Source organism: Mustela nivalis (genome assembly GCF_964662115.1).
Source record: "Mustela nivalis genome assembly, chromosome: 11".
Taxonomy (NCBI): Eukaryota; Metazoa; Chordata; class Mammalia; order Carnivora; family Mustelidae; genus Mustela; species Mustela nivalis.
The window spans coordinates 33,237,544-33,262,337 of record NC_139030.1 but is presented as its reverse complement, the minus strand read 5'-3'; the positions used below and the strand labels follow the sequence as shown (position 1 = coordinate 33,262,337).

Genomic DNA, 24,794 nt, shown 5'->3' with positions numbered 1-24,794 from the left:
TAAGGGTATGGAAAAATTTGCTTGGTCATATCTATTTCCTTACTGCTGGTAAAGATACAATAGATTGATCAGCTTTAGCAGAATGAATTATGGGTTAATCACATCCATCTACAGTGAACTCTAAATAAAGATAATGGGAGCTTTAAGTCTCCAGTTGTAAGACTGGAAAACCTCAGTGAAGGGCATGCCAATCTTTTCACTTTTATCATTTTGGAGATGAAGATTCATTTTTAAAACAAATTGAGGTATCTCCTAAGAAATGTTTTGCTAAAACTTGGAAATGAAGGGGAAAATTTTCTTTCTGAAACTGTAAGATCAATATAGGAATTGATCTGATGGTTGTTATGAAGTCAACTAAAGATAGCATGACCCAACAAATAAATCTGATTTCTCATACTGGTGTAATTTCACAGAATAAATGCAATGGTCATTGGACTTCCAGTCCTATGATGGTGATTACCAGGGCTAATGAGTTTTTTTTTTTTTTTAAGATTTATTTATTTATTTGGCAGAGATCACAAATAGGCAGAGAGGCAGGCAGAGAGAGAGGAGGAAGCAGGCTCCCTGCCGAGCATAGAACCCGATTCGGGGCTCTCGATCCCAGGTCCCTGGGATCATGACCTGAGTAGAAGGCAGAGGCTTTAACCCACTGAGCCATCCAGGCGCCCTTAATTAGTTGGTTTCTTATTATAAGTTGACTGCCAAGACAGGCCACAGGAAGAGAATATACTGACAATGACAACTCAAGTATTCTAGTTCATGTAATGATTACATTTAGTGCAATAAAATTTTATGTGCCCACAGTTTGACTTAATCAATGTCTCAGTGAAGTCATATTAATTTCATCTGAATGGCTGAGTAACTTGGGTCTTTAAAGTGGTGGGCCAGAGCCTGAAACAAGATATCAAACTGAAAAAACTAATACTTCAAACATCAACTTTAAACGGGGACCTTTGTTATCTGAAGTTCTCTGGAATAGTTCAAGGTCTATACGGTGCCAGTGGTAGAGTAAGAACCAAGCTTTCTGGATCTAATAAAATTCAACCTCATGCTTACAGCATCGTAACATTACTGGGAGCTTTTGTGTGCCCTGAGAACCAAGGGAAACAATGCTGTGATATGCTACACATCTTCAACTGTTTGGTCATTCTGCTTCTGATAAAATAAAACCTTCACTAATGATATCAAGAACATACTTTAACTTTAGAGTGGGGAGGAGGATAGGTTTCTTCCTATCAAGCCATAGAGCAGTAGTGAGATTCTTACATAATACTATCAGGATAACACTGTTTCCTATTCTCCCTGCAGGAGAAGTAAGGGGATTAAAACTCTGCCTCAGATTTCCTTCTCTGGTGCTTTTTGCTCCTTCTACAAAGGTCCTCTGCCTGGTTGATAAGTACCCTCTTCATATCTTAGATAATAAGAATTCAATACACTGTTTACAATTAAACATCCTGATATTTCTTTCCAATGTTAACCTTATTTCTCAGTTTGTTGATGTTTTTATGTTGCTATACAGTCAATTTTTATTTTACTGAGTAACTTTTTAATCATTCTGTTAAATTATCTTTAGTTATTCTAAGGCAATTAGTATCACTTGTATCATTATTATCATCATGCTGGTAGCATCAATTTGAGTGGGTAAGAACTAGTTGTAGATTAGATAAAGTAGTCCCAAATTATTAGGACACAATTAAAAACCCACAAAATCAGAATCCTATTACTTTTCTATCTTAAGAAAAAAGTTCTGCCATTTAGCACTTTCTCTACTAGAAAGCAGTGAAAACTAGTATTTACTTGACAAAAAGGTCAGTGATAAAATTTATTATTTCCAAGATACCTCTGAGTTATTTGATTTACTTACTTTGGGGGCTTGGAGATGAGATAAAAATTATTCCACTAGCTGGACTTTTCTTCTAGATTGCCACTAGCTTCATGAGGACAAGGATCACTTAGTTTGTTTACATACAGATTCATGGTTCAGCAATTTCAAGAAATATATTTATAATACATAAATGAATAAACTATGTATTAAAAAGCAGTATTTTTAAAATATAGTCAGTAAAGCAATAAACAATAATCAACTACTATCAGTCTATCATTGTGTTACATAGGTTGTGGGGAAATTAGGGGAAAAAATTTCAAGATAAAACTACTACCAACAGAAACTCAGAATATGACAATCAAGGCAAGACAAATACAATTTAAACAATGAGAGAATAATGTCAGAGGTTTTAGAACTCAGTATTAGTGCATTAAGATATAGGACAGAACCACAAAATACTCTACCTGGGAGTGCTTGAATTGGTAGCTTAAGAGACAAGTATAATTTCTGAGGACAGATATTGAAGAAAAGAGCTAACAAGAGGTAGAAGAGGAGGAGATGAAGAAAGAAGAAGAAAAGATTCGAGAAATGTGGAGGTCAACAGCATCCACTACTATGGGGATATTTAGTAGGATACAGGCTGAAATGAATGGATGATAATGAGAAGGCCATTGGTGACCTAGGTGCAATCAGTCTACTGAAATACACCGGAGTAGAGAAAAACGTTAAACAGCACATCTAACCTTTTTAAAATGTAACTGAGGGGGGGTGGGAGGGAGGAGAGACAAAGGGTGGTAATTTATAGATAAAGATGGGGTCAAATGAAAGGGTTCTCTTGGAAAAAGGGACCCTTGGCATATTTTTGGGCAAAGAGAGAATGAAGAAATGAGAGAAGAGATAATTAAAGATGAAATATGCAAGGAATATACTGGTGCATGAGGAAGAGTTAAAATTAAAATTTAGAGACTGAAGGAAAAGGGATAAAAAACACATCATTGCGAATTTTGGAAGTCACTGTAGTTAACTCTCTTAACTACACATGATCCTGTATCATGTAGAAAAAAAAAAAAGAAACATAAACTTGAGAGGTCTGTGGACCACCTAGACCGAGATGCCAACAGGAAGCACAAAAAGAGAAAAATGTCCTAGAGTTTGAGAAGGAGGTCAAGTGTAAGGATATACGTATTATTACCCTCACAAAAATCCTTGCTAAGGGGATATTAACCCCAATCACACAGTAAGACGACCAAGGACAGAATTTCAACAAACTCTGATGTTTGCAGATATTAATGAGAGGATTCAGTAAAAGACAATTACGAGGAACGATCACAGAAAATAATTTTAAAAATCAGAAAAGAATAAAGCATATTCAAAACACCAAAGGTGATTAGTTCAAAGAAATGAGGAGAGCTCAATTAAAATAAATGAATGGGGGGACGCCTGGATGGCTCAGTGGGTTAAGCCACTGTCTTCGGCTCAGGTCATGATCCCAAGGTCCTGGGATCGAGCCCCAAATCGGGCTCTCTGCTCAGCAGGGAGCCTGCTTCCTCCTCTGTCTCTGCCTGCCTCTCTGCCTGCTTGTCATCTCTCTCTGTCAAATAAATAAATAAAATCTTTAAAATAAATGAATGGGGACTATATAATGACAGCATTTGGCTGTGATCAGTCTGTTTTTATGTCTTCTCTATCAACCTAATAAATACTGCTTTAACCACAAACTTGATTTCTTGCTTTGAGATCTGCTACTATGTCAGTAAAGAAACCCAGGAATCCATAGTTCAGGCACTCAGAATGACAATAGTCTTTGATATCTTTAATCTGTAGTCCTAATAACAGGACCATTATCTTGTCCCTAAAATGAACCTCCACCTTTGTCTACACTGCTGAAAGCAGGTGCTCTCACGCTGAGCCCACCAGGCATTAGGGTTTAAAGCCTATCACTGAGCGAAGAGAAGTAAAACAGGTATTTTACTGATTATACATAGATCATTAATTGTATTGTTCACAAATGCTTTTTGTTTATCCTGTCCCCACTTAGATAATAAGCTCCCCAAGGGCAGAACTTCTGTCATCTCTCTTGTTCACCCAAGTACTAAATAATTATTTCTTACAGAAATGAAATAAAGCAAATTACAGAACAGAGAGCTGAAGGCTTTACTTCCAGTAATTTGAGCAATCATGGAAAATAACAGAAATACCAAAGTAAAGACCAAACTTAGGACTGCTAGAAAAGTTTGCATATTAAGAAGAAAAATGAAATCATACCTAATGCCTGTGATCAAAATCTCAGGAAAACTGCACTAGTAAGAATATTTTTGATACTCAATCTGATAATTAAAACAAATTTGCAATAAAAAAAGACAATCTCTCAAAAACCAAGTTGAATTTTATAAAATTCAGTTTTCAATGTACTTCTTTTGATTGCACATCAAATATTACTTTCCATCCAAATGGGGGGAAAATATTAGTAGAAAGGCTAAATATGCAGCAAAGTCCTCTCACAATAGAAAAGTTTTTAAAAATGTTCTGAAGAGCTGGTAATACTTCAAGGATTTAAAGGACTTAACTTGGGAGGTAAAGGAAAATAACGAATTTGTAATGGGTAAACTAGTGAAAAGTGTTTAACAGTCTACTGCAAAACATTTATTTATTTCTGTAACTTACTAATTAATAACAATATATTAATATACCACACAAGTACACCAAGAAGTTATTTTAAAAAGTAGTTTATTTTTTAAATCCAATTACAATATCTATACATGTACATAACAGTAAATTAGCAAAAGAACATAAAAATCACCAATAATTCTATCACCTAAATAGAATCATTACTGGTATTTCGTTGGGCTTTCTTCATCTTTTATTCAATGCACACATATAAATGTAAATGATTTAAATGAATCTCAGAGATTTGTACTTAAACAATTCTGTATCCTTTTTTTGAACTCTAACATTATATAATGAGCAATTTCCACTGATATTCAAAATGTTTTTTTAATGGCTGTGTGATATTCCACCCTACAGACAACTTAAGTTATTGTGAACATCCTTGTTCAAAAATCTTTGACATTTTCACTAATTTTTTTGAGAATGATTCCTAGAGGCAGGATTACTAAACCAAAAAGTACAAACATTTTAAGGTTCCTGACATATGTTGTCTAACTGCTTTCCAAAAAGACTACACCATTTTCAGTTCTCTATATCATATTTAGATAGTCCATTAAAGAAAATCATCTCCTTGTGAAAATTTTTTTCTTCACTTAAAAATTATAAATATGTAAGTAAAATTAAAAATACATCTAAAATGATAATAAGTATCTTAATAAATGTGAGCAACTAAGAAGGCTTTGGTATGAGTTGTCTGCCTCAGAGATACAACCAAGCAAATTTAGCCTTTGAAAAGGATCAAGATGTTGTATAGCATTGCAGCTAGTATTATTTTTATATCCAAACAAGAAAAAAGGTCAGAATAGTACTCTTCATACTTCTATTCAAAGAAATTCGGTTAATTATTCAGTTCAAGGAATACTATATATAGAAATTCTAGGAAAATTCAGTAGGCAGTATAATACAAAACACTCAGGTCTAAAGAAAATGCAAAATAAAGTTGCTAACTGGATTAATTTTAAGACAGGAGACATTTTTACAAGGTACAGTACCTGATTAGAACTGGCTTTTTCAAGTCTGTCAATCATAATTTCAAATTGCAAAGGCTTAATTTCCATCTTTCTGTTGAGTCTATTTAATAAGGTCTCATCTTCTGAATCCATATCATAATCTGGTTGCTCGTTGTCTAGATTAAAGGCTAGAAAAGAAAAGAAAAATTCTTCAAACTGAGGAGAAATTATGGAGTTATATAGTGTTTATATTTGACCACAGAATACTTCCAAATTACAATGCACTGACCAAAGAGTTGCTCATGAGCTGACATCTAAAAACTGGTTCCTGAGTACACGGGAAACTAATGTAACATACATTCTGCACCAGCTATAGTGTAAAATAATAATAATAATAAAAAATTTAAATTGGTTTCAGAGACTAAAAGCACAGTGGAAGAAAAAAAATCTTAATTCATATATGACTTGAAGTATAATAGAATAGTAAAAGCAATAACTAAGATTAATTTATTTTAAAAATAAAGGATCACAACAACTTCTAAATGGGAAAAAATATTTGCAAATGACATATCTGATAAAGGGTTAGTATTCAAAAGATATAAATAACTTATACAACTCAACACCAAAAAAACAAATAATCCAACTAAAATGGGGCACCTGGGTGGCTCAATGGGTTAAAGCCTCTGCCTTTGGCTCAGATCATGATCCCAGGGTCCTGGGATGGAGTCCCAAATCAGGCTCTAGGCTCAGCAGGGAGCCTGCTTCTCAGTCTTTCTCTGCCTACTTCTCTGCCTACTTGTGATCTCTGTCTCTCAAATAAATAAATAAAATCTTAAAAAAAAAAAAACAGGCAGAAGATATGAATAGACATTTTTCAAAAGGCATACAGACAGCAAAAAGACACATGAAAAGATGCTCAACATCACTCATCACCTCGCAAATGCAAGTCAAAACTATAAATATATTACTTCACACCTGTCAGAATGGCTAAAATAAAAAAACTCATCCATAAGTGTTGGCGAGGAAGTGGAAAAAAAGGAACCATCTTGCACTTGGTGGGAATGCAAACTGCTGCAGCTACTGTGGAGTATGGAGGTTTCTTAAAAAGTTAAAAACAGAACCACCCTATAACCACCCTATACCACCCTATACCACTACTGGGTATCTATCCAAAAAATAAAAAACACGAATTCATAGGGATATATGCACACCTATGTTATTGCAGCATTATTTAAAACAGCCAAACTATGGCAGCAGCCCAAGTATCCATCAATAGATGAATGGATAAAGAAAATATGGTACACATACAATGGAATATTATTCAGTCATAAAAAGAAATCTTGTCATTTGTAATGACATACAGGGAGCTAGAGAGTAAAATGCTAAGTGCAATAAACCAGTCAAAGAAAGACAAATACCATATGACCTTATGCATACATAGAATTTAAGAAAGAAAACAAATGAAAAAAGGAAAAAAGAAAAGAGAAAGACAAACCAGAAACCAGGCTCTTAACTATAGAGAACAGATTACTAGAGGGGCAGTGGGGGAAGGAAGGGAAGAGGCGTAATAGGTGAAGGGGATTAACTGTACACTTACTCTGAGGAAAAGTGAGCAATATACCCAATAGCTGAATCACTGTATTATGCACCTGAAACTAATATAATGCTATATATTAACTAAACTGGAATTAAAACAAAAAAAATTAGAAATACTTTTCACCAATAGAAAAAAATAAAGCATCACAAATTATATGCCCAAACAGTAGCAATTATTAAAAAAAAAAAAAAAAAAAAAAAGATGGTATGGATTTATCAACATGGTAGTTTGGTAATGTAGTGAGAAGCTATAGAAGAAAATGAAGAATCTAGAAATAAGGGCACCTGGCTGGTTCAGTCAGAAAAGTAGGAGACTCTTGATCTTGGGGTCATGAGTTCCAGCCCCATGCTCGTGTAGAGATTACTCAAACCAAATCTTTAAAAAAAAAAAAAAAAGAGAGAGAGAGAGAGAAAAGAAAAGAAACGAAAGAAAGAAAGAAAAAAAGAAAAAAGAGTCTAGAAATAAACTCAAGTACAAAGAATGGAATGACATTTCAAAACACTGAGGATAAAGTAGATAATTAAAAAAGGATCTTACTTATTAGTTATCTTTAAAAAACTTAACCTGGAATTCTACCTTATTCCTAATACCAATAAATGATATATTTAACAAAATTTCATAATAAAAAATAAAACAAAAAAATGCTAGAAGAAAATGCAAGGGGAAAATGTATGGGAGGGTACAAGCTCAGAAGCCATAAAAGTGATTAAATACATGGAAACACAAAAATAAGATATATTTCACTTATCAAAAGACTAAAATCTAAAACTTGGTGATATACTATTTTGGAGTGAATGGGGGACTGAAGAGGAAATTAAAGCTGGTTTTTTGTTCAATTAAAAACACAAACTCTTGGACTTGTCAATTCTATTTCTAGGAATTTATTCTCTACACACACATAGAGAAAAAGATAAAATATACAAGAGTGTAAGATGTGACACTGTAAGAAGTAAAAAATATAAAACAAGCAATGTATGTGGGAACAGAAAAACATATGATGATTTGTACATACATGCAGTAGATGGAAGCCCTAAAAATGAATGACAACAATGTATGTATACTAATATGGAAAGAAACCAATCTTAACAGGCAAGAAAAGCTAAGGTATAGAATAGTGTACACGTGCATTTACACGTATTTTAAAATATAGAGTATGTACGTATACACAGATACATATTCTTATAAATGCACAGTGTTTTTTTTAAGGATTTATAAATTTACTTGAGAGAGAGAGAACAAGCATGAATGGCAGAGGCAGAGAGGAAGAGAGAATCTCAGGAGATTCCATGCTGAGTGCAGAGTCTGAAGCAGTGCTTGATCTCACAATCCTGGAGGTCAGAACCCCAGCAGGAAGCAAGAATCTGATACTCAACCAACTGGACAACCCATATGCGCCCAGAATATATTTGTTTAAAAAATATTATTTATTTATTGACAGACAGAGAGAGAAAGCACAAGCAGGGGAGAGGGGCAAAGGGAGAAAGAGAAGCAGGCTCCCCACAGAGCAGGGAGCCTGATGTGCAGCTTGATCTCAGGACCCTGTGATTACAACCTGAGCCGAAGGCAGATGCTTAACCAACTTAGCCACACAGGTGCTCCAGAATATATTTTTTATATAGTAAACAAAGATATGTTTTTAAAAGGGTAAGGAGAACACACACATACACACATATGCTCTCTTATAATCACACAGAGTATTTTTGGAAGGATACACAAGCAAGTAGTAATAGCTTTCCACTTCTGGGAGGGAGACTGTATAGGTTGAGAAATGAGTGTAACCTGCTGTTTGAATATACAAGGCATTTACAAGGTGACTGGTTATAGCTTACAGAAGTAGTCTAAAATTACCTGATAAAGCACATACTACTTCTCGCTAAAGGTACCTTTCAAAGTCCCTTATATTACCTTTTACTTGGATATATTCATATTCAAGTATCCAACAGGCATAGCTATGCAGTGGAATGAAAATATAAAGAACCCCAAAGAAGAAATAATGCAAGAAAACTTCCCAGAGCCAAAAAATGACAAGTTTTCAGATTAAAAGGGTTTACTGCTTATGGCAGCGTTATCAACAAAAGCCAAACTATGGAAAGAGCCCAAATGCCCACTGGATAAAGATGATGTATACGTAACATATACATGTGTGTATATATATACATACATTTATGTGCACAATGAAATACTACTCAGCCATCAAAAAGAATATCTTGCCATTTGTAATGACACGGGAAGAGCTAGAGTGTATTTCACCAAGCAAAATAAATCAATCAGAAAAAGAAAAATACCATATGATTTCACTCATGTGGAATCTAAAAAACAAAACTGATGAACATATGGGAGAGTGAAAAAAAGAGAGAGAGAGAGAGAGAGAAACATCATGAGAGCCTCATAACTATAGGAACAAACTGAAGGGGCACCTGGGTGGCTCAGTTGTTTAAGTGACTGCCTTTGATCCCAGAGTCCTGGGACTGAGTCCTGCATGGGGCTCTCTGCTCAGTGGTGAGTCTGCTTCCCTCTGACCAAGCCCCCTTGCTTTCTCTCTCTCTCTCTCATAAACAGAATCTAAAAAAAAAAAAAGGAACAAATTGAGGGCTGATGGAGGGAGGTGAGTGGAGGATGGGATAGATGGGTGATGGGTATTAAGGAGGGCACTTATTACGATAAGCACTGGGCATTATATGTAAACGATGAACCAAATTTTCTACTCCTGAAACCAATACTAAACTGTAGGTCAACTAACTAGAATATAAGCTTAAAAAAAAGGGTGGTGGTGGTGGGGGGTGCCTGGGTGGTTCAGCGGGTTAAACCTCTGCCTTTTGTTCCAATCATGATCTCAGGGTTCTGGGATGGAGCCCCACGTCGGGCTCGCTGCTCAACGTGGAGCCTGCTTCCCCCTCTCTTTCTGCCTGCCTCTCTGCCTGCTTGTGATCTCTCTCTGTCAAAAAATAGAAATCTAAAAAGAAAAATTGGTTTACCGATCATGGTTCAAAATGAGTGGTATGCAATTAAATGTGGACTAGTTACTGCCCATTACTTATTATGAATATGAGTATTATTACTACATAATATTATGCCTATTATATACTATGTGTTAAGGGGAAATATAGGATCCCCATATTTCCACTCAAATCTTCAGTAAGGAAAATCAGCTTCTCTCCATCCCTTCACTCTCCTCAGCTAAGAAAGGAGTGACTTAAACTGAATGGTGAACTTTGGATGCATAGTATCTTATGGTTTTTTCCTTTTTTTGAAGATGTGCATTCTAATCAGCCCTCTACTACGTGGTAAGCATGGAGGCTGATTCTGCCCTTGTTTGGGGAGAACTGCTTTGTCCCAAACCAGTGCCCAGCCAGTGGTGGGGTAAGCTTGCCTAATTCAGGAGTTAAGTATGAGAAACTCCACTGGGGTCATATATCTGTGTCTTGTCTTCCCACACCATTTTTATTAGTAACAAAACTGAAATTTTATGTGTCTATGTTTGTTTCTCAATTAGTTCCAAAACAGAAAAGAAAAAAGGATGTTACGTTTTGCTCTCCTAAGCAAAATTTGCAGGCTACAGTCAACACTGTAGGCCATACTCAATAATTTATTTTACAAGTGGTTACGCTTTTTTTGACTTCAGAACAATCTACCTTCTATACTTTAGTCTCCATCATATGGTACCTAAGATTATACATACTCTATGCTCAGAATTTATTCTACTCACCCTATTCTCACTGGTTATTTACATAAGTAGTATGCACTAGCACATGTGGCGTAAGCCCTCTCTAACACAATGAATGTAAGCCAAATGAAAGGGTTTTTAATTCCAGGCTTTGTAAAAACAAAGTAAAACAAACATGGATCATTTCCCTACCTTAATTCTGTGAATTCAGAACTCTTCATATAAACCTATCATTAATATTATAGATGTTAATCAGTGTATCTACCTGTGAACCCTCTTATGCCATGTTTGATACCATGTAATATTCCATTCCACAGGCAACCATACCATAGATGAGTAACTAACCCTTGAACACCTAACCATAGGTGATCAGTGACCTATGAAATAGAATAGGGTTTAAAGCATACCTGGGTCAGATTCTCTCTAACTGAAGTGTGAACATGAAGACTGCTTCTGGTTAAATAGGGCAGAATGAACACATAAATATGTGTCTTGAAATTCCAAAATAAAAGCAGAGTAATTTTTTTTTTTTCAAATGGCATTTACAGAGGTGATGAGAATGAGCAGGTAACAATTATCAAATTTTCAGACTTAAAAAGTACAAGTTTAGCAGACAGGAGAACACTGACACATAAAACAGTCTGGCTGGGGAAGGGCAGGGGTGGGGAAGGGAGGTGGAGGGAACACAGCTAGTAGCATGAAAACTCCCCCTATCCATCTAAAGACTTATGGAGAGCTGAAATCAACCATTACTCTCCGAAAGAGCAGGTCAGACCCTTCTGAAAATAGGAAGATCAGTTAAAAATCTTTATATGGGTAATTAGATCTTTTCCTCATCCAGTGTAGCTAAGTAGCTACTTTTCCTCCCAAATGGCAGAGACTAATGGCTTAATCTGCAAAGGCTGATTCAGAGAGTCTGTGGATTCTGGAGCACCAGGCATATTGAGGGAAAGTACAAGGCTCCATACCAAAGAAGAAATATTAAGCAAAAGTCTACATGTTGAATAGTAAATTCTCCTAGCACTCCTATTCACTGCCATCTCACCCTGCCATCCCTACCCCCCAACTCAGCTATAAAAACAAAAACAGTGTCAGCCACCCAAGAAAAAGCCTTAAGAATTCTTTTATGGAAAAGCTGATTACTCCCCTAAAAAACAGCATCCGATAAATGATCTCACTCAAATATAAATGGACAGTCAAGTAATGCAGAAATTTGAGCAGCAAAATTAAAAAAAAAAAAAAAAAAAAAAAAAAACGGAACCCAGGAAACAAAGACAATGCAAGAGAAAGAAGAAGAAAAAAAGAATCCTCACAGAGATATTATTGCATCCATGAAACAAGAACAGAAACAGGATACTATATAAAAGCAACACTTAGAGAACACAAAATTTAAAGCTATAATAGCAAAAAAAATAACATCAGATTTCTCAACACTGGATGTTAGAAGACCACACCAGTGTTCAAAATTCCTAAGGTTGACCGTTTCCAACCCAATCTAAAACCCTCTCTACCCAGCCAAACTATCAATCAAGTATGAGGCTACAATAAACATATCAGACATGCAAGAACCCCCCCAAAATGCACCTTTTCACACATCCTGTCTTAGAAAGCCACTGGAAGGTGTACTCCATTAGGATGGAGTAAATCTAAAAGTAAAGTATGAAATCCAGGAAAGAGGGAAGTGAACCTGAGAGAAACAAAGAAATTGCCAAGACGACGGATGATAGATAACCATGTGGCAAGCCTGAGAGCAATCAGTCCAGAATAAAACAGCAAAATTAAAAAATTTTAAATTTTTAATTAAAATTAGACATTTTAATTTTTAAAATTCCTGGAAAAATGTCTAGGTTCCTGGAAAAAATGTCCATGGAAGGAATAAAACTGACAGATTATTCAACTGTTTGAACATTTAAGAGTCACACTTCCATAAGAGAATGTGCATTGAATTAATGAAAGGCACAAAGAAAAAAAAAAAAAATAGGAACAAAGATAACTTGTCTCCTTTGAAAATAAAAACCTGACCAAGAAAGGAAATGTAATCATTAAGTACTTGTTTCAGCTGTTAATATTTGCAGAATAATACTGTATATACTGAATACTGATTTAACAATGTAACTGCAGCCAAAAAATGGGACAGGGAAAGTGTGATAAGTAGAGAAGTGAGAGAATTTTAAATAGAAGAGAGAATGTACTAAAAAAACTTTTAAAGATAGTTACATAAGCCCACTATTTAGAAATATAAAGGTAAAATACCAAAAGAAACAAGTAAAGGATTTGAAGGTAACTATCAGAATGGAAAAAAGACTGCCCTTATAAGGGGAAAAAATTTTCAACTAATTCTAATGATATGTGTATTAATCTGACAAAAGTATGTGATTAAAAAAACTTAAAAACCCAAGCCCCCCAAAACCAAACAAACACAGTAAAAGTGTTAACGATGGGAGTAAAGAGGTGAAAAGGTACCATTTACAATATGGGCCACAGAAGACCAAAGCTGTGAGGAAAAAGGAATGGGAAGGAAATGAGTAAAAGAACTCTAGTTCTAGTTTACAAGCATTAAGAATCCTTACTCTAATTCCCCCTTTTTTGCTTCAGTTGTATGAATAATCATAACCAACCTTATAGTCAAAAGTGCCTATATAATACACTTTAACCCTTTGTAAAAAAATGTTTCCATGAGGGTCAATACACAGTTTATTTCAAGGTTTTAAGTTTTAAGCAGAACTTTAGTTTTCCTTTGTGTACAGCCCTAAACATTTCCAGTTAGTTTTCAGTAGTTTAACAAAACCCTAATTCAGCTGTTTAAGTACTGTGAATTACAATTACACATAACAATGATTACCACTGACAGAATTCCTATTACCTCTAAATGAAGGCTTCCGATACATTTTCTCTAATGTTCACAAAGCTGGGAAAGGTATGGTATTTGTATCTTCATTGCAAAATGAAATTAAGATTTCAGAGGTGTTTTAATTAGTTTGTACCTTGCCACACAGAATTTGAACCAAAGTGTGTTGAATTTATGTGCATGCTGTTTCCCCTTTACTACAATCTGCCTAAAAGGAGTGCATTTATATATTCTCCTAATCCATGGGTTGTTTTGTTGTATAGAAATCTTAAATTTTAGGGGCGCCTGGGTGGCTCAGTGAGTTGAGCATCTGCCTTTGGCTCAGGTGGTGATCCTGGGGTCCTAGGATTGAGCCCCATGTCTCTGGGCTCCCCACTAAGCGGGGAGCCTACTTCTCCCTTGCTCCCTCCCCCCATCTCAAATAAACAAAAAACAAAAAAAGAAATTTAAAATTTTAATACACTACAATTTATCCATTTCCTTTTATGGTTTCTGTGTTTTGTGTTAAGAATCCTGTATCTTTAGGTCATAAAGTTATCCTCACTCCCCCCCCCCCAAAATGCTAACATTTTGTTTTCCATATTTATTCGTTATTTCTATTTTTTTAATATGGATAACCATTGTCCCAGCACTACTTATCAAATATTTTCATCCTTTATCCACTGATTTGTAATGCCTCCTAGATCATAAATCAAATTTCCATATATGTGTGGGTGGGTATGTTTCTTAACCTTTTTACCTTCCATGGGTCTACTTATTAGTCATTGAGTAAAAGATTAATATTCCAAATAACTACATTTTAAGAAAGCATTAACTATCAGGAGTAAGGAAAGAATCAAATTGGGACAGGAGAAGCAGATGTGGGATAGTAGCAACTAGACTTCTTTGAAAATCGCTTTATAGATAAGACTTTTAGAACCGATTTTACATTGTATGAAACAAAATAAAATTTTGGAACAAAATCCTTAAGAATAAAATTAAATGGAACAAATAAAGCCAACTGTTGTTTGGGTTCTATTACAAGTATCTTTAAATAAAGTAAAGTTACATTTCTAGTGGGAAATAACCCTTAAGACCAAAAGCAAAAATGAAGCAACCAACAAACCAAAAAACTTCAAACTATTTTCGATAATTATATTGTTGGTGTACACACTGGCATTACTATTCTGAGACTACTGTGGTGTAAAGTGGGCTAAGACACGGTAATTATGCAGACATCCTTAGATGTGAAAGAAAGCTGTTTAAGTGTGTAAAATTAAAGTGTGTAAGACTATGCCTGTAGTCTTGAATTAAAAGAAATACTAGTATAAAATCATAATGTATTTTATGTTTCAAATTTAAAATACCTATTTCCTTGTGAGGATCACTGAAATGTTTGAAAAGACAATGGCCAACCCGGCCAACCCAGTAGCAATGAGCACCCCTAGGGCCTAGATTTCCCACTAAAAAGAACACAGTCTTTCTGGAGATAGGGATTCTTCCAGATCTGAGCCAGGAAATACAAAGGTGAGCCTATCACATCTTAGTTTTCTTTCCTTCTGGTATGGTACAGCCATGTCTAAAGGATTTAAAAAGCTAACCTGAATGTTTTTTCTAGTGGCCAAAATTGATGAATATGAGTATCAATAAAGATAATGCAAGGAGTTAAATCATAATAAAAATATATTTAAGTCCATGATACATGATGATTCTAAAAAAATAAATATCCTCACTGTCACTTTTGGAATAAACCAAGCTGCATCAGGAAGTACAGATTTTTTAGTTCTCTCACTCCTTTCGTCTTTTTCTGAGGATCTAGAGACTCTCCCACCCCAGCTCCCAGCACATGCATAGGGTTGTCCATGCAGTGGAGACACATAAAATGGAGGCTCAGTGATGGATTAAGGGTGGTGAGTGGTGCCCCGTAAGTCCCTGGACTTTGGTGTGAAGTGACTCCTTCCCAGGGTGGGGGAAGGAGATGGCAATACAGAAGGAACAATGTGGGGAGGAGACCTGAAATGTGATTTTTCTTCATTGTTTTAGCCTCTCGGTGACAAGCAAAGGCTGGCCACTGGTCTGACTCAGGCCTTTCCTCATACCTTCAAGTGATATGGACAAGTTGTTCTGCTGTGGAAGCCCACGCCAGGCCAGGGAATTGCTTCATCCCAGAATATTTATGAGCACAGGGCCTATGCCAGAGACTTTTCCTTAAGTGACTCCGACTGTGAGGGAGATGCTCATTTTGGTGCCTCTGCAGACCACGTAGAATATAGTCTATTTTTGTTTTTCTTTTTTTTCCCCCAAATCATATGATTTTATTTATGTGAAAGGTTCAAAAAAGACAGAGAGAAAGACCAGTGTTTGGATAGGGCTGGGGGTGGGAAAAGAAAGTGACCGTAAATGGGCATGAGGTTTCCTTTTAGGGTGATGGAAATTAAATTACAACAGGAGGCAGGAGTGAAGGGGAACCCAGGAAATCAGGATGTGATGAGTCAGTTTAGCAAGAGGGTAAAGAACTTTGGTCTGGGTTCTAAGGGAGAGGATGAAGAGAGGATACAGTTTTCAGTTTGACCAAACACAGTAGAATATAGCATCATCAGCAAAGTTCTCACAAGTGAGTGTGCTCTGCCCTTTCTACACTAAACCTAGACACTCGGTTTCACTGCATTTATATGCTTTGTCATTTTGTGAGCTCAAATCAATTCACAAAAGACCTGTGCCCACTTAAAAGGGGAGCATCTGTTAGAGATCTGGGCCAGTGAGTTTTTGTGTTTATGTTTCTTTTTTTTTTTCTTTTAATACCTTTGTCAGGATATCATCTATATATCATAAAATTCACATCTTTAAGTGACAGTTCAACATATTTATAAAGGATTTAGTGTATTATATCACCATCACATATCAGCCTGATTGTAATGTCTCTCCCTCTGTGATGTTGTCACCCACTAATGATCATTGCCTTGATCCATCAATTCCTTGGGAGCTGGAAAATGGTGATATGCTATCATTCCTTCTTGTTTTACATTAGCTGGAATACTTCCACAAAAAGAAACATCCCCTCTTCAACTACTTAAGAGATCCTGAGACACGGTTCATAGAAAAAGGTGAGATAAATGCCCAAGTCTCAATTATATTAAGAAAATGTTGTGGGGTTGTTTTTTTTTTTTTGTTAAAAGATTTTATTTATTTGTCAGAGAGATAGTATACAGGCAGCCAGAGTGGCAGGCAAGGCAGAGGGAGAAGCAGGCTCCCTGCAGATGAAGAAGCCCCATATGGGACTCGATCCCAGGACGCTGGGATCATTACCTGAGCCAAAGGCAGTCGCTTAACTGACTGGGCAACCCAGGCATCCCAAGAAAATGCTATTTTTAAGGAGTGGTAGGAGAAAGATGTTGTGCTGCTTATGTTTAGAAATTCCCAGATGAGGGGTGCCTGGGTGGTTCAGGTGATTAAGCAACTGCCTTCAGATGAGGTCATGATACCAGGGTTCTTCTCCCTCTCCCTCTCCCTCTGCTGCACCCCCTGCTTGTGCTCTGTGTCAAATAAGTACATAAAATCTTAAAAAAAAAAAAGAAAAAGAAAAAAGAAAAAAAAAGTAAAACTTGAAGACTTCAAGGTCATTTTAAAAAAATTCCCAGATGACATGACATTGCATTAGCTATATAAAATCATGGGGTGGGGGGAAATGGTATAGAGGAACAACATTACAATGTAGACTGATGAGTTCATGGCAGTTCATTGTACTACTCTTTTCTACTTTTGAGTATGCTGAAAACTTCTTCATAATAAAAGCTTTTTAAAAGATAAGTATCTAAAATATATAAAGAATCTCTAAAAAATTCAGTAAATGACCCAGAGAAAAATGGACCCAAAGACACGAAGAGGTAATTCATGTACTAAAGGCTTAACATCACTGTAACTGGGGAAAGGTAAATTTAAATCAATAAATACCATTTCATATCCAACAGATTGAGAGAAATCAGAGTTTAGCAATAATAAGTGTTGGTAAAAATATGAAAAAACAAGAATTCATGTATTACTGATGAAAATATAAAATAGTATAACCAGTTTGGAGGGCAATTCTGCAATTGCTAACAAAGTCACACATGCACATTCTTTAAGACCCAGAAATTCCACTTTGTAGGTCTATAACCCACAGATGTACCATAAATACGGACAAGACATGTGTAAGGCCATTCATTGCTGTATTTCTTAAGAGCAAAAAAAAATTAGAAAAAAACTAAATGTCTACCAACAGAACAGATAAACTGATATATTGACACAAAATTATATTTATAAAATGAAAACTTATGGTGACATGAAACATTCGTAAGTAACTTTATTCAAAATAGCCAAAAACTGGAAACAACCCAAATGACATTGAATAGAAGGGTTACACAAACTGTGGAACATCCACACCATGGAATTACAATTAGCAAAAAAGAGGATCAAACTAATGAGACATGCAACAACCTGGGATAAATCTCAAGGAAATTATGCTGAGTGAAAAAAAGTTAAGTATTATAGATTCCATTTATATAATGTTCTTGAAATGACAAAATTATAGAGACGGAAAACAGATTACTGGTAGTAAACCAAGGCCAAGAAACGTACCTATTTCATGAGATTCTTGGTTAGGACTAGATGAAGTAATTTGTGCATATCATAGAGCCCAGTACAAAAGAATAGTGTTCCATATTGGTAGGCTGCTATTATTACTCAATTCCACTGGGCATCTGTAGATAGATCTGTAGATCTATCTGTAGATAGATCAAGACTATCCAATAATCTAGCAAAATGCAATTAAAGTACAACTTTATGGGTAGGTCTTTTTAGTGCCCTTAATAATCAGGATAAACAGAAATCATGGCTTTTAAATACTTTAAAGAAGTCTCAACTACGAATAACTGAAAACTGTAATAGTCTATTGCTAAAAAGTACTTTTTTCCATTTCTCTGAAGGCTAAGACTTCCCGTTTAATAGTCACTACTTCTATTTCTCTGGGTTATTTTGTTACGACTACAATTTGTAACCAATGTGCTTTTGATTTATAAAACTTAAAGTCACAAATGCTTTGACAGAATCTGAAGAAACTTTTCAAATTAACTCATAATTTAATCATGTGACCAGTCATGATTACACTTGGGACTTTTAAAATTCTGTGAATACAACACATGCGAAATTCTAACTTAAAGCAAAGAAGAAATAATAAATTACCCAGGGGTGGGGGCTACTTAAATGACTGACAGTGATGTCACAAATGATTTCTTCTCCTATCAATTTAACCTTTGTGGGGGTGGGGGGTGGGGTGGTTTTATGCAAGTTACCAGTAGATTATAATTAGTACTTTAGTTAAGGCAGTCTAAATCAAGGAATGGCAACTATGACCTATGACTTATATCTGGCCAGCAGCTTGTTTTTGTTAAGGTTGTGAATGTGTGAAAAGATTCTCACCTTTCTGGGTAGGGAGGGGGCTTGTGGGCAGCAAATCAAAGTTTACTGAGCGATAGGAAAGTTTACTGAATGGAATACGAAGCTCCCAAACAGGGAGGGGACCCAAGAGGGTTATTCAATTCTTACATTTTTATAAAGAAATTAAAAAAAAAATTTTAAAGAGAAGAAGGAAGAAGTAAAATACATGGTAGAGACATATGTGACACCCAAACCCCAAAACATTTACTTACTATCCAGCCCTTTAAAAAACAAAAAACAAAAAACAACAACAAAAAAAACTTGCTTATCAAGGTCTAGATTAGTAAAGAAAAATGTATTGTTTCTGAAACACTGGAGTATACACATAACATAACATACACATAAAATACACATAACACAAAGATAAGCAAAGATTTATTAGGGAAGTAGTTTTCAAAATTTTACTCTTTCAAGTAGTTTCTTCTCTCCTGTGTATCTCTCGGGCTTATCACCCATTAACAAAGAGAACAATCAATAATGATAAGTTACCAGGAGAAACTCTCTGAAATGCTCTTAGGAATGTGAACAGCAAAAAAAGCTGTCATTTAAAAAATGAAATCATCCTTAAGGATGTCTGAGTCCTGAAAAGTTGAGGTTTGAATTTGGCCAGAAACTTCTTCCTGGGGCTGTGAAGTCACCTGCTCCTTTTTATGAACTTAGGAAAGTCAGCAAGAGCTATTCACTAATATTCAGAATAGGCCACTATAATTTGATTTATTAACATCATGAAAAGTATAGGCATTTCTGTTAAAACACGTAATTCCTTTAAAAATCCCTTATATGTAAAATTATACACTAAAAATGACAGGCTTCCAAAAAATCTATGTAACTTAATCAGAGACCATACAGACTGTAATACAGACTGTAACTGTTCCATTAGACAGTATACATAACATTCAGAGTGGCTGGCTACTATTTCTAAGGGATACTAAAAATGTATAAAGGTAACAAAATGGAATTGCCGGCTCATGGGTGTTGAGAAAACACAGATTGTAATGGACTTCTGTACTGGGGATACAGAAGGAAATGCAACCTGTGACTAGCTAAGAGCTATGCAAGGCTGGGATGTACCTCTCTTGGAAAAATGAAGCCTAGGTAGAGGCACTCATTTTTAATTTTCTTAATATGGAGTTGCATGCATGTGGAATGTGAAGCTAAAGCCTTTGTGCCTCCCTATTAAAGGTTTTTAAAATTCTTTTCTCACTATCCCAGTCCTCTTTGGCAAGAAAAAATTAAAAAAGAATTAAATTTAAAAAGACTTAAATTAAAAAAGAATCCGGACAACTTCCATGTAGTACTGACCTCATTCCAGGCATGAGCAATCATTGCCGAGCTAACTGGTATTAGAGAAACATGCGCAGCATAAGAGACTGTACATTACTGGGGAAAGAAGAAATAATTTTATCTAGATTACCTGTCCTGATTTTTCTTGTAAGATTCTGATACAGATTCTCCATGCCATAGCTCTTTTTGTAAATAAATTTTATGAATCTTACCAATCAATAAATGAAGAGAGAAATGTACATGAAAGCCTTCCACAAGCACTCATCTACATAATTTAGACATCTGTGTTACTATTCATGTCCAATTTGCACCCAAAGGGGATTTTTTTTTTTGAGGTGAGGGTTGTAAAACAAAGTTTGAATTTATTTTTTAATATGGTAAAAATACACATAACATAAACGTACCTTATATTGGCTCAACAAAGCCATCTGGATTAAAGGAACATGGTATCCTACCATATTTGGGAATGCTTGTTAAGAAAATATCACTAATACAAAAAGTTTGCCAAGGAAGTTCTACACATAGGTCACCTACGTACGTATCCTCACTTTTAAAACTTTTAGAGGGACAGGATAGCAATTTACAAGCAGTGGGGCTTTGCATTTCTTCTTTCTACCTGGCATACAGTAATGAGCATCTTTCAAAACAACGGGCAAACTAAGGTCATCTGGGCAGCCTACAATGCATTTAGTAATGAAATGGTGTGCACCAAGACCCAAGTGCTCATCACCAGCACATAACACCGAACAATGGCATAACCCTCACTTGCACTGTCACTGAACCATAACCTAACGTTGCTTATCTTCTGGAGAGTAATCAAAGAAAATAAATTCAAGAGACTATAAATATTAAAGGCAGTGAGGATGGAGGCAATATTTACTACTATTCTTTCAGAGTCCTTTCCTTACAAGCTGATTTTTCTCTGAATTGAATATGCATTTTTGAGGGTCAATAATCTCCTAGGTACTAACAACAGAAAAGAAGAATATGGATGCCCAGATTAAGTGCTTCATGAGTCTTATTTTTTTTTAATCTGTGTGCAACCTGTCAAGTCATAAACTAGAATAAACAGAGATATGCTGGGAGATCTGGACTCCAATTACCTTTACCCAAATTACATAGTAGTTATTCTTTTCTAGTAAACAGAGAAGTAAAAGTCTTAAAAATTAACAGTTCCTAGGGGGTAGTCCACAGACCAGAACCCAGCTGTTCAATTAATCACATAATTCCTTTTCTTCATTTTGGTGGAAAAACACCAGCTGTGGGGGAAAATTATATAACTAAATATGGCTACTCAAGCAATATTTTAATAAAGGAAACATCTCACCGTCATAAAGTAAAATCTGGATAGTTTTCATCTTTAGAAAGTTTTTTCTTATTCGTGAAATCTATTTTGAATTTTCTCCCTCTTTCAACTCTTCCTTTCTCCTCTTCCCTGTCACCATTCTCTCTTTCTAATACATTACTGCTGGAGCCATATTAAAAAACAATACAAAACAAAAAAGTAAGTTGAAGATCAGACATAGCAGTTATTTACATGTTAATATAAATTTTTTTTAAAAAGTTTCATAATTTAAAGCTGAAAACACCTTATCTTACAGATCAGAACACTGTGAGAGGTTAAGAACCTTGGTGAGTTGAGCACAGACTTCAGGGTTTTGATTCATAGAGCTCAAAATTTACCCCATTACACCACACAGACACTCTTAAGCCCTTTTAATCCTAACAGTAGTAATGAAAAAAAAATCAAAAGATTGTTTTCCACTTTGGACTTACATGTTTAAGTTTATAAATTACATTTAATGAGCAAAGGCAATGCACACACACACAAAAAACCCCAAGATATTGTGAACCAAACGTTTTAGGAACTCAAAGATTTCTAAAAAAAAAAAAACAAAGTTAAAAATTAAAAAGAACTCTAATAGTGTTTTTAACTTAAACGTATTTCAAGATGAGAACATTTCCAACATTTACCTATGAACTATCAATGGTAATTTTTTTTCTTAATGTAAGCAGCAGCAAACATCATCTGTATAAACGAAGCTCTTAGTATCATGAATCTTTAAGTTTCCTAACTGTTTAACTTCTGGAAACTATTTGCCAATATCCAATTCCTTTAATTTAATAAGACTGAGGGAAAAAGTAAACCTTGTTTGTAAAGGCTCTTCTTTCAAAGTGTTAACAACAGGATTTTCTAAGAACACCATTTACTTACAAACTCACTGGTGTTATCTCTTCTTCCAACTCTGCATTTTCTTTCTTGTGCAACTTTCCAAAATTATGTTCATTAATCCAATGAATCCAAAAACAACCAATATTGACTGTACCTCAAATACACATGTATGGAATAGATACTATTAGAATAGATATCAATATAATAGATATCTTCTAAATAATCATAGATATGAATGCCATACGGCATACATAAAGTAGATGTGAGGGCATCCCAGACAGAGAGAGGAGCAAGAGTATAGACACGAAGAGTGTTTAACTCTAAGAAATATAAATTATCAATAATGAGTCTGGATAGACTTCAACTAGCAGATAAGGATTCAGAACTATAAATCCCTGGAAGTTGTATGCACATATATAAAGTGTGTATTATTATTATTATTATTATTTTAAAACAGACTCAAATAGTTTTACAAGTCTTACATCAGCAGTGCTATTGTGTATCTAAGGGACCTAGTATACATTAAAGTGGACTCTGACTAGTAGACCTATGAACTAGGAAGTAATTCAAATAAAACATCTTCCTAGAATCCCATATATACTTCCTAATCCTAAGGAAGTCCACGGATCTGTCAAGGGCTCAGAAGTCTCCTTTACATAAATATCATCAAAGCGTTTAAACCAGTGTTTCTCAAACTTTTGCATACACCAGAATCTTCTGGATGGCTTCTTAAAACACAGAATACTAAGCCTGACCACCAGTTTTTGACCCAACAGATCTAGAGAAGGGCTTGCTAATTTGCATTTTTAACAAGTTCAATGATGAACACTATTTTGAAAACCTCTAATCTAAACCGAAATCTTTGCTCTTAAATATCATAAACTTTACTTATGCCTAACTTGAAATATTCTAAGTTTTTCCAATTTGTAAATTTTCAGGGTCCTCAGGCTTCAAAAAAATTTCCAAGGGAGCCGAAGACCACTTCATCATCTAAAGCATCTCTGCCTCTGCTTGGAGCTCTCCAAGGTTCTGAGAGCCTCCAAGCCTAGCAGTTCTCAAATGTACACCTAGAGATCACAGATGCAGATATAACTAGGACTCTCTTTTTTCTTATTTTTACTTTCTAAAGATTTTATTTATTTATTTATTTATTTGACACAGAGAGAAAGAGATCATAAGTAGGCAGAGAGGCAGAGAGAGAGGAGGAAGCAGGCTCCCCACTGAGCAGGGAGCCTGATGTGGGGCTCAATCCCAGGACCCTGAGATAATGACCTTAGCCAAAGGCAGAGGCTTAACCCACTGAGCCACCCAGGCGTCCATCCCTTCCTCTCTTTTAAAGATTTGTTTTACATAGAGAGAGAGAAGAGAGCACGTGCACAAGATGGGGGAGGGGGGACAGACAGAATGAAAAGAAGAGAAAGAGAAGCAGACTCCCTGCTAAGCACAGAGCCCAATGCAGTGGCTCAAACTTAGGACCTGGAGGTCATGACCTGAGCTGAAATCAAGAGTCGGAAGCCCAAAAGACTGAGCCACCCAGGTACTCTGGGTGGACTCTTGCCTTCCATATGCCAAGATTTCCTATAATTATAAAGCTTCGCATGGGGCGCCTGGGTGGCTCAGTGGGTTAAACCGCTGCCTTCGGCTCAGGTCATGATCTCAGGGTCCTGGGATCGAGTCCCGCATCGGGCTCTCTGCTCAGCAGGGAGCCTGCTTCCTCCTCTCTCTCTCTCTGCCTGCCTCTCTACCTACTTGTGATCTCTCTCTGTCAAATAAATAAATAAAATCTTTAAAAAAAAAAAAAAAAAAAAAAAAAAAAAAAAAAAAAAGCTTCGCCAGACCTTACTTATATCCCCTACCCAATATACAAAAAAAAGTGAAGTGCAGAAGAGTCCAGGACCACTTCTACAAGATCACATACTGATCCAAGTCTCTCTACTAAAACAAACAAACAAAGAAAAAACAAAACCCTCCAGGTTTATACTGTAATAAGGATTATTAAACAAAACAAAACAAAAAAGGATTATTTTTAGTCTTTTGGCTAACTAGCCAACTAACTACATCCCTCTTCCACTCGGAAGAATTCACATTTTATGTAAATGACAAGTATTACTGGCCAAAATTAGTAGCAAAGATGACAACTATGGGAACCTCAAAAACACAAGAATGGGTAAGTGTATTCTTTGAATTCTTCAGGGAAAGATTTGTATCATTAGGGAGGGGCTATCGCCTAACAATATTAGATAGGACCTAAAGGATGTAACAGTGATGTTTAAAAAAAAAAAAAAAATCAAGTGTATAAAGATAATCATCCTTTTATTCAACCTCTAATTATGTT

General features: G+C 35.5%; 1 protein-coding gene across 5 annotated transcripts in view; it reads right to left on the bottom strand.

Moving 5' to 3' along the window:
- The window catches only part of EPC2 (enhancer of polycomb homolog 2), a 117,128-nt gene that overhangs the window by 32,878 nt on the left and 59,456 nt on the right, over positions 1-24,794 (bottom strand). For 3 of the 5 annotated variants that reach the window (XM_082690906.1, XM_082690905.1, XM_082690907.1), the window contains exon 3: positions 5,485-5,630. In XM_082690906.1, coding sequence (XP_082547032.1) covers positions 5,485-5,630 — 146 coding nt within the window. Of the gene's footprint in view, positions 1-5,484; positions 5,631-21,613; positions 21,752-22,501; positions 22,603-24,794 lie in introns of those variants that run through there. The other 2 variants (XM_082690909.1, XM_082690908.1) reach the window with 2 other exon arrangements.